General features: G+C 46.6%; 2 protein-coding genes across 3 annotated transcripts in view; both read right to left on the bottom strand.

Moving 5' to 3' along the window:
• Positions 1-772, bottom strand: part of SARC_01075 — a 4,203-nt gene extending 3,431 nt beyond the window's left edge. For both annotated transcript variants that reach the window (XM_014305209.1, XM_014305208.1), the window contains exon 1: positions 621-772. In XM_014305209.1, the coding sequence (XP_014160684.1) occupies positions 621-684 (64 nt within the window). In that variant the 5' untranslated portion in view covers positions 685-772. The remainder of the gene's footprint in view (positions 1-620) is intronic.
• An 820-nt stretch (positions 773-1,592) lies between these two features.
• Positions 1,593-11,033, bottom strand: SARC_01074 (hypothetical protein). The gene is made up of 13 exons (XM_014305207.1): positions 10,967-11,033; positions 9,672-9,834; positions 9,051-9,153; positions 8,378-8,494; positions 7,376-7,573; positions 6,813-7,003; positions 6,178-6,292; positions 5,465-5,682; positions 4,674-4,893; positions 4,088-4,260; positions 3,259-3,452; positions 2,764-2,894; positions 1,593-2,161 (listed from the first exon to the last, which is right to left on the bottom strand). Exons 1-13 carry the CDS (start codon positions 11,025-11,027, stop codon positions 2,060-2,062), a joined length of 1,986 nt encoding a protein of 661 aa, XP_014160682.1. The 5' UTR covers positions 11,028-11,033; the 3' UTR covers positions 1,593-2,059.
• Between the last annotated feature and the right edge of the window lie 349 nt (positions 11,034-11,382).

Raw genomic sequence — 11,382 nt, 5'->3', positions numbered from 1 at the left:
ATATATATAGAACAAACATATATCTAGTAGCGGAGTTCTCTGTATTTGTGGAAAACTGCAAGCAGATTCATACTAAAAGGTCAAGTATCAAGCCGAACAGCAAGTCAATCTGTTCAGTTTCTCAGAAACCTATTCGGTCTGATCGGACGAGCGTACGTACTCAGCTATATAGGATAATATTTAACGCGACTATTGTACGAAGGTATATACAAATAGTCTCTTTTACGCATGAGAAATCACTGTCTGGCATGTAGAGGATACATTGTCACATGGCCAATCCAATTTTGTTGGTGAAATGTTCATAGTTTATAGCTTGAGCAAGTCGAGTATTCGAGAAGCTATTCGATATAGTTTTATACAACCTAACGTACGCGGAGACAAACATATCCTTCGAATGCCGTGCATCTGTTCGTTCGTTAAAGTAGGTCGGATGTCAGATGGAAACTACCGCATATCACAACGTGTAGAGCGACTATGTGCGGATTAAAAAAGTTGTGCTACTGCTCTACACTGAAAAAGGAAACTGGTGGTTCAATCAGTAGCAATACGGATATAGAAAGTTTATACAAAAAAAATAGATGCAGAAGATACCAATCGTTCTGCAATTGCGCACGGCATACCGGCGTATCCTTCGCTAGCGAAGTGACTCCGATCAAACGGATTAGCAGATGCACTATCAGTCATCGGAAGGTATAAGCAGAAATATCTCCTACTTGAAGCCTGAAGGTCGCTGTGTATTTAAACTGTGGTATCCGCTGACAGTGTAACGAGCTGTGTTCAATAAATAGAGGCATTTTCTAGAGTGCCAGGGCTTTGATCATGGGATGAGAACCCTAGAAGGAGGATTACAAACCCAAGATTATCACATCAAGGTTTTCTGTCACGCTCTTTTACACGATATTGGAAAATAACCCGCCTATTTTTAGGTTTTTACTCGCAATGCCAAAATACAAGAAAGTTGGGAGTTTAACACCAACAATTAGAAACTCATATATACAAAAATTGAAGGTTGTACTACAATTATATACTCACAAAGGCCAAAATATGAGAAAATTGGGGTTATACATATACCCTACATACACTTTGTCGCTCAATAATTCAGATGGGCTAACGCGACAGCCAATACGCTCTTAAATCGTGAACAGAGACTTGTCACTGTGCCGTGTCATCGTGATGTGTCATTACTATTCTTCGCTGTATAGGAAGGCTATGTCTAGCCTATGCTTGCGACTGGGCTGTATCTCCGCTGACAATGCGCTTCAGCTGAATCTAGCACAACTCCATCCTCGCAATGCTATCCGCTTGCACAACCTTAGTAATTTGTGCTTACTTCAAATTGCTTGCTAAGTTATGTTCGATGTTGACTTCCGACTAATTAGATATGAATCTTGTTCTCGGCCCCAGCTTCTTCAAAAGCATTCTCTTTCTGGACGAATTTTCTTGCTACTGATGCACTCTCATGTTACATCGTAGCAGTTAAAAGTTTGCAACCAATCACTTTTTACTCAAACATCCCCCAAACAGGCGTTGCTTTATAATAATATACAACAACCAATGGATTTACTTGGACCATTACTATCTACGATAGTGCCCCACAATATACGTAACACCATTTAGTGGTTACATTTGTACTTTATTCAACAATTCGCCACGATATTGCGAATGATCATCCAACGCATCCGTAAGATGTGTACAAATAGGGGTGGCCGTGACGAGGTATAGCTAACACGTGTCGCGTACGGGTTGTTCCTTGCCCGGTAGCGAGTGATTTTAACGTTTATTTTAATGGCGCACACACAGTGCACAGCGAGTGTTGTAGTGTTGAAGCAACGCATGGATTGCGGGATTGACTATGTCTACAGGTTCATGGGTTCGAGTCTTGTCTGACTGACTGTATGTCGTGTTGTGACCAGTACGACCTGCGTGTGAGCCCAATACTACTCTCGTATGAGGTCAAAAGGGCTTTCGTGTGAGAATACGACTTTCGTGTGAGCCCAATAGGACTTTCGTGCGAAAACGATAGGACTGTCGTGTGGGTTGTGATTGACCTAGTGTGCGATTACATGGTCTTCTTCTCCAGATCGCGTGGCAGCGGCTGTGCACTGGAGAGGTCGATCTTCTTTAGTCGCACAGTGCCCAGCAGACGCTCGGGCAACTCCTCCTGTGCACACGACACACACAAAAACACACACACACACGTGTGAAAGATATGCGAGTGAATACACGGCAGATGTAACAGGAGAGGAATGGACAATACATGTAACAGGGGAAGGGATGGAAAGCACACGTAACAGAGGAGACGGATAGTCGAGACGGCACATACGACAGAGCCAGTGGCATACATACAGTTGGCAGATATTGCACGCACACGTAGTTGTAATGCCCATACTGGAACACATTCTGATTGACCCTCTCGTTGAGACAATTAAGGTACATCATCGCAATTCAGTATACAGAGCGTACACAATGTACGCCTAAATAGTCAACTGGGAACAGGTCGATATAAACGCCCACTCCCAATCGATACAACTACTTTTGAATGCAAATGCCATACATCTGCGAGACAATCGCAGGTGCCTGTTTGTGACTCTCCCACAAAACAAGAAGACACATCGTAACTCGCACACCGCACGCGTGCGCAGTACATATTCACTAAACACCACACCCACAGCCAACCCATAGCCTTTCTATTGACATATGCGAGTGCAATATATGTGCGAGCGAAAGGCTATACACAAGAGACCTAAGAACATTTACACGTACATGTTTGTGACTCTCCAGTAGGAAGGCCATATCAATGGTGAGTGACTTGGTGGCTGGTAGACACATGCCGGTGACCTTCTGGGCCACCTTAGAGTTGCTGATGTCAATGTCAATCTCCAAGTAGTTCTTTCCTGTAAATAGTATAGTCAAACCAAAGGGGATTGCTAGGTCAGTTGTGCAAAACGCGTGAAACGGACACGTTGTAATCTTTACGCAAACTGGTCCAGACCATATCTCGGTGTTGATACAGCATTCATACACTTTTGCTTTAACAAAATCAACAAGGGCAGAGACACCCACACCCACGTAGTAGGCTATGCGAATATATTGCCCATGATTACGGGTGCAGTATATAATCAACAAGGACAGACACCCACCCACGTAGTAGGCTATGCGAATATATTGCCCATGATTACGGGTGCAGGACACAATCAACAAGGACAGACACATACCCAAGTAGTAGGCTATGCGAATATATTGCCCATGGACACATACCCACGTAGTAGGCTGTGCGCAGTTTCTTGCCCATGATCACAGGGGTGGTGCCGACGGCCTGTTTGATGAGCCAACTGCCCTCGACTATCTTGGGAATCATTTTGAACCGCGAGTTTCGTTCGTTGGGGTCTCCCTCGATAAACTGCTTCCAGCACAGGGCAAAGGGATCTGTACCTTCGAGTGCCTTGAAGTCACTGGGGTGGGTGTTGTGGTGGGAACGACAGCGGGTAAGAATATTTAACTCAACAGACAGACAGACAGACAGACACTCAGCACATAACAGCAATCGGAAGAGTCTGTTATAAGCGCCGGAAGTTAGAGTGAAGGGAATGATGTGAGGAAAAGCCAAGCCAAGCCAAGCTACGGAATTGTGGATGGAGCGGAGAGGGAGGTGAGAAATACACTACACAAGAGGTTGCTTTAGGTGTGAAGATATATGGTGTCACGCAATGCGAGAAATCCAATCATACCCGGGCGACATTCTTCACTTTGTATCGGATACGCAACTTGTACTGTTTGAAGAACAGGTGCCTATTTCCACGGCGATTGAGTATGATGTTCAAGTATATGTATGTATAAATATATCTGATGTTTATGTATATATATGTATATGATGTTTATGTATATATATGTATATGATGTCTATGTATATATATGTATGTGATGTTTATGTATATATGTATATGATGTTTATGTAAATATATGTATTTGCTGTTTATGTATATATATGTATATGCTGTTTATGTAAATATATGTGTATGATGTTTAAGCAAATATATGTATATGATGTTTAAGTATATGCTATATACACGCAGGAGCTAGACAGTACCTGCAGCGGTAGTAGAGGACCACGTTAAGGTTGGGACTGGCGGGAATCATCAGATTGAAGACCACAGTGAACGGCCCGTTCTGCGCCTCTTCAGTTTGCAGAATATGGCCGGGGTCGCCAGCTAGGTGCTCGTTGATGACGTCTTTGCACTTGAACAGATCCAGAGCCACCAGCTGATAAGACCAGGTACACGGGATGATAGAATGATAGGGATCAGGTTTGTGCAGAGATGAGGACGGAAGATACACCGAAGTTGCCACACACACGTATTGTATGCATGCACATACGCATACACATCCTACTTCGATACACAGAGACGACTGTGGAAACAAACAAGTCCTTCAACAATCAGCATACACAGACACATCAAGGACACCCACACATGCACATATATGACCATATCAACCCAAACATACACATCCATAACCATATCCACCCACACATAAACATCCATAAACATATATCCACCCATACATACACATCCATAACCTTATCCACCCACACATACATATCCATAACCACATCCACCCAAACATACACTTCCATAACCATTTCCACCCAAACATACACATCCATAACCACACACCTGAAAGACAGGGCTCTGGGTCTGCTGCTTGACGCCGTCGTTGAAGTAATCTTGGCCTCGCACCTGGAAGGTAACTGCCCCTGGGTCATACCACATGCTGCGGGGGACGTTGGAGGGGATGACCACTGCCGCCACGCGCTTCTGACCGGTCTTATTAAGGGCCTTTTTGAACTTGGCCACAGCCATGATCACCTTAAGTGAGGTTCCCATCTGCAGGGCTCTGTGGAGATGGAGTTATGGTAGACATAAGTTGGGGGTCAAGAAAGATGTTTGTGCGGGTGGGTGGGTGGGTGAGGGTTTGTAGTGCGAGGTGTGTACATGTTCAGAGTAACAGGCATCCGGTATGGGTAGTGCTCTTGTGATATGTCCATGTACATATAAGGGGATAGACACAGCAATCAAACGCTGTGGTGTTAAATGCAGACTTTGGCGTAGGGCGAAATCAGGTGTGCAACGTCACACATGTGAGCACTGATTCTCGCCCTAGTGGCCAACGGTGTCACGGTGCCCACAGCATATCGGTTACGACAGTAGACATTAATCTGTCAGTCCGCGCACAAGCCCATTGTCTTACACTCGGGTGCAGTTTTTGGTGCGTCGTATGTTTTTATCCATTCCATAATGTGTGTCAATCGAATAAAACTCCAAACCCTAAATCTATCACGTGTGTCAATCGAATAAAACTCTAAAACCTATCACGTGTGTCAATCAAATAAACCCCTAAAACCCTAAACCTATCACATGCCAAGTACAACTGTACACCGAACCCGTGATGCAACAGCCTAACACACCTCTTGCCATGTTCCTCCGCACGCCTCTCCGCCTGCTGATTGGCCAGGCGATCCATGACTCCCACAGTGCCGCCCACAAAGCGCGAGAACTGCACCGAGCGCTTGATGGTCAACAGGTTGGAGAAGAGTGGATAGACTAGTTTGTCGTTGATGCTGTAGATGGCACTCGCGTAGTCACTGACCGACTGCGCTGTGCCGGACAGCTCAGAGCGACACGCCTGTGCAGAGAGTGAGAGAGCCATGGGGTGTGTCATGTGTCAGGCTACTGTATGTGAGTACTAGGCGAGCCTAAGTATTCCGTAGGGTGATCTGTGCCAACCGGCAGTGTGGTCCGACATGCTCAGTTTCTTGGTAGTGACTGAATAAGTCACAGAAACGGATTGCGTTGTTCAGTAAAACACAGAGCGGCACACAACAAACCCCTGAACCGTCACCGTGAGAGGGTCAGCAGGTAAACTCACACGATCGTGGACAACGATGTTCCGTACATATATAAACACGCAACAGCCCATACACTGAAGATACATAAAAAGACAAATGGGATAATGCAAGGCAGCGGTTTGGAATCTGAACGAGGGGGGTTTATTCCACAAAGAACCCAGACATGCACGTGTTTGCTTGCAGCTCCGCAGACACCGTTGTTAAGAGCTGTACTGCGGGTGTATACCCCCAAGTGCCTCAGAGAACGACGCAACACCAGACAGTGCACATACCAGAGTAACCATAGACTCCTGGATCTCATTGGCGGGAGATCCACTCTCCAACAAAGGGGCGATAGTCCAACCGCCCTGCGCCTGCATGCGGATTGGCGTGGTCCAGTCCATCCATCTGCGCAACGGATAGAAGGGTATCAGTAAGCATAGACAGGGAAGACACCACACACACCAGACACATTATGCTGATATATATATATATATATACATGACAGTTGGTGAAGGGCGTAAGCGAACTAAAGACAAGGTAAGCGCGCCTTTCGGCAATGTATCAATGAATGTTACCGCACGTAAGTCCTTACACACACCACACACATATGTGCGACTAGGAACACTCGCGAGGCATATACTAGTTTACTAATGGCGTTTTATAGACACACTGAGCCACAGCTCCACAGCCGCGACTTATACGAGTAACGTAACGCATCCCATTCTTCACGCACAACCTTCTACAAGCCTTACGCGTTCAAACCTCTCACCCGCGTTTGTGCACATTGATCCCATGCACTCGGCACATGGTACACACATACACACACACGCCCAGTCTCACACGCAAACACGCTTGGCCATCACACACACACCACATCATATCTCTCTCAAACACACGACACCATACTCTCACGCCACACACATACGCGGGGGTCTGAATGGGCACAGCCCCATGCTCCACGCTATTAAAGGTCATGACGTATGTGCCGTTGTCTTCCAACCGCCACAACCGCTCAATGACCAACTCGCGCGGTGACATGAGCTTCGTCGAACTAAACAGAATGTGCACTACGTCACGGTTGTTCTCTGTGTTGTCGAGGATGTGTACTTCTTTGACCTGTGCGTGCCATCAGTGTGGGGCGTCAGGTGAGTGTGTTGTAGCGTGATGCATACGTGTGTGTGTGTGTGTGTGTGTGGGTGTGGGTGCACGAGCGCAGATATGATTGACTAACGTTGTCGGGTGGATCGGAAAGGACGCGGCATGTTAAACTAATGCGAAGGGTTTGTACTGTCATACCAGCAAACGAACGTGTGGAGTGGATGAGCCGAGTGATGATTTGTTGAAAACACATACCATAACTACTACCACACAGTAACGAGTACCATAACTACCACAGAGTGTAAAGCATATCATAACTACTACCAGCAACATATCATAACTGCTACCACGCACTGTAAGCATATCATAACTACTACCAGCAACACGTACCATATTGACGACACTGTAGTCGTCCACCTCATTGAATACAGACCACAGGAGCAACTCCTCAAACACCGCCTGTGGATGGGCGCGCATGATCAGCCGAGCCATGTATGTGCCTGGGTTCTCCAGCTCTTCAAGCACAGGTAGTTTCTTGCCCGCATGAAAGGCAACGCGCATCTTGGACTGTTGAATCCCTCCGGTGGCCTACGTATGCAAATACAGAGTGCTAGTACGTAGGAGTATGCGGATGTGAATACAAGAGTGTGTAGGTTGTTGTGTATGTGAGAACACTTGTGTGAGTGGTTGTTGTGTAGGTGAGAGCACTTGTGTGAGTGGTTGTGTGTGCGATGGGAGCGACGGTGTCTGTGCCTGTGGTCATGGCAGGCTGTGCAACTGAGGAAAGACTGTGCGCGGCACATGGTGAGCCACAAGTGCACTCGGATGATATTTATGTGCAAATGTGTAAGGAGTTGTTGTCATCAGGTAATCTGCTGATACGTGTGTATGGATAGTATGCATTCAGGCCATACAAACACTCACTCAATTGTCAAAGATATGTACATTCACTAACTATACCACGGGCATACATAAAAAACCACATGTACATGTGCGTGAAAACCACATCTACACGTGCGTGCGCTAGCTTTTGTGCAGCATAGTGGCTCTATACGCCAATACTCAATAGTCGTATTGGAAAGTTTAGCATAAAACCCCACAATAGACACCCCACAATAGACAGTGCAGGCAACTCAAGAGAACTCTCAACCCAAATAATTATAAGTTATAAACAACCCCACGTGTGGGGGTTGAGGGGCAGGTACTGGTTATAAACAACCCCGCTTCAACTCAAGAGATCTCTCAACCCAGTTATTTTTAAGTTATAAACAACACCACCTAAGGTGGGGGGGACAGTTATGTGTTAAAAACAACCCCACTTAAACTGAAGAGATCTCTCAACCCAGTTGATTATAAGTTATAAACTACCCCACGTTGGGGGACATTGCGTACCTTCTTGCGCTGGTTGCTATTGAGCACAGCCAGACTGGGTTCGGGAGGCGCTTCTACGCCGTTCTCGCCTGTCTCGGGGAAGTCGACGGACTGTACGTCGTCCTCTATCAAGGTCTCCTGCATGAGTGCACAGAGCATTGGTGTGGTGTGATGAGAAGATGTAATGATACTGAACTCAGACTGTGGTGTATGAGAAGATGTAATGATACTGAACTCAGACTGTGGCGTATGAGAAGATGTAGTGATAGCTCATACGCAAAGGATGGCCCAGTGGATGGGTGTGGTATGATGACAGTTGTTTGGAAAACAAGTAGTGTGTCCAAGTGGTCTGCTCATTGAATATGGGTAAGCAACATCTATGCATAAGCACACCAGCTATACCATGGGGGTGACCTGAACAATGATCCTGCACTACGCGCACGACAAACGCATGAGTAAACTAGCTGGGCACAAATAGCCAACCACAGCTGCACATAGCTATACCCGTACAACCGTGCAAACACGACCACAGTTGACAATACTACGGCAGATACATGCGGTGCACCAATGGCAGATAAGCACATCACACAACACTGACACATATGGGCCCAGGAGACGCGAAGGAAAGAGCTTGGTCGGACCATCGCACATGAACAACAGACACAGGACACACGAGAGAGGCGTGTGCACATACATTCGATTCCGACAGGGCGTGGCGGTCAATGGCTTCCTGAATGGCATTGACCCACTGCTGTGCCACGGCCATGGAGTCAGCCGCCATGTGTACATGCTCAGTCCTATCAGTGACGAGAGGCAAGGGGTATCAACACACACTCACTCGCGCAAGAAGTACAATGGACATCAACACACACACACTGGCCACACGCACACGCAAGAAGTATAATGGACAGACGCAAGGACGCACACAGGGGAGAGAGGTGCATTGCAGGGGCTGAGTGATAGGCACGAGGCAAAGCCACCCACGGAGCAGAGAGACGGATGGTATTGTGTAGTGCGAACAGTGCAATGCATGGAATAAGGCTAGCACACAAACACCAACACGCGCCACAGCGAGTGCACAATGGTACGACAGACATGATGTAGCGAGCATAGGTGACCACAGGTTATACGTATGGGTTACGATTGCCTCTATCAGGTGTATCGCAGTCGTGTATAATAACTAACAACGCTCCCATTCCAGCCTAAGTTGGCAGTTCGGAATGCAACATAATATCTACCTTCACTCACTAACTGCACAAACACACACACACGCACGCACACACACACGTACACGTACACGCACACGCACACGTACTTGACTACGTCCCTCCTGCTGCGCTTTCGCTTGTATGTCAGATCGAAAGTGTACAACGTTTGACTTTTGAACTTGAAACCACTCTTCAGCGACGCACGGGTCTCGTCCACGTCACTGATAGTCATGCTCTTCGACAGTTCCAAGCGCTGTCTGGGCTTAGCTCCTGTGTGGGAGAACAATGCGGAATTAATACAGGGCATGTGGAATTAACACAGGGCATGTGGAATGAACACAAGGCATGTGGAATTAACACAGGGCATGTGGAATTAACACAAGGCATGTGGAATTACACAAGGCATGTGGAATAACACAAGCATGTGGAATTAACACAAGGCATGTGGAATTAACACAAGGCATGTGGAAATATCACAGGGCATGTGGAATTAACACAAGGCATGTGGAAATAACACAGGGCATGTGGAATTAACACAAGGCATGTGGAAATATCACAGGGCATGTGGAAATATCACAGGGCATGTGGAAATATCACAGGGCATGTGGAATTAACACAAGGCATGTGGAATTAACACAGGGCATGTGGAATTAACACAAGGCATGTGGAATTAACACAGGGCATGTGGAATTAACACTAGGCATGAGGAATTTACACAAGGCATGCGGAATTAACACAAGGCATGTGGAATTAACACAAGGCATGTGGAATTTACACAGGGCATGTGGAATTAACACAAGGCATGTGCAATTAACACAGGGCATGTGGAATTAACACAAGGCATGTGGAATTTACACAAGGCATGCGGAATTAACACAAGGCATGTGGAATTTACACAAGGCATGCGGAATTAACACAAGGCATGTGGAATTAACACAAGGCATGTGGAATTAACACAAGGCATGCGGAATTAACACAAGGCATGTAGAAATAACACAGGGCATGTGGAACTAGCACAGGGCATGTGTCAATGAAAGAATGAAGGCGATGTATAGGTGCAGGATTGGATATGGAAGTGAGCAAAGAAATACAAGCATGACTAGGTTATAAGACGTGGCATCGAGAAATTGACATTGGAGCGGAAGCAAGAGCAACAGATGTGAACGGCAATTCCGATAGGCCACACACAAAATGGTAGTGCCGTGACATTTAGATGTAGAAGGCTGCGATAGAAGATGTGGGTGATGCTGGTATAAGAACTTCACGGACTACTCTACACAATGACCGCCCAGAGTGGATCGTGAGAACACAAAGCACGCCAATTACACTGCAGCAGCACCACAAGTAACAGGTAGAAAACGGGAACAAAACGAGATTGGGTTTGGGGCATGACCAGCCATACCGTCTTGGATAGGGTTTTCCGTAGTGGCGGTGTCTGTGCGGATGGACTTGACCTCATTCATGGCTGGCTTGATTTGCTCAGCACCGTAGTACCTGTCACGGGGCAGATGCGGTGGCAGCAAATGAGACACACGTGTGCACGCGCATGGGCAAAGTCTCTGAGAGGCATTCAGTTAGGTAGGGCGCCGCACACATGTCACACAAGCAGAACCGTGTCACGTGTCGTGAAGTCTGCTGCTTGACGCATTAAAATGCGACATGTCGTATTACAATGTGGCATGTCGTATGTTAAAGTGGCATGTCGTATTACAATGTGGCATGTCGTATGCTAAAGTGGCATGTCGTATTACAATGTGGCATGTCGTATGCTAAAGTGGCATGTCGCATGCAGCCGTACATGGATCGTGTATTGACGCA

Source organism: Sphaeroforma arctica (genome assembly GCF_001186125.1).
Source record: "Sphaeroforma arctica JP610 unplaced genomic scaffold supercont1.40, whole genome shotgun sequence".
In the NCBI taxonomy this organism is placed as follows: Eukaryota; class Ichthyosporea; order Ichthyophonida; genus Sphaeroforma; species Sphaeroforma arctica.
Note: the sequence above shows the minus strand (reverse complement) of the source record. Positions and strands in the feature narration are given on the sequence as shown.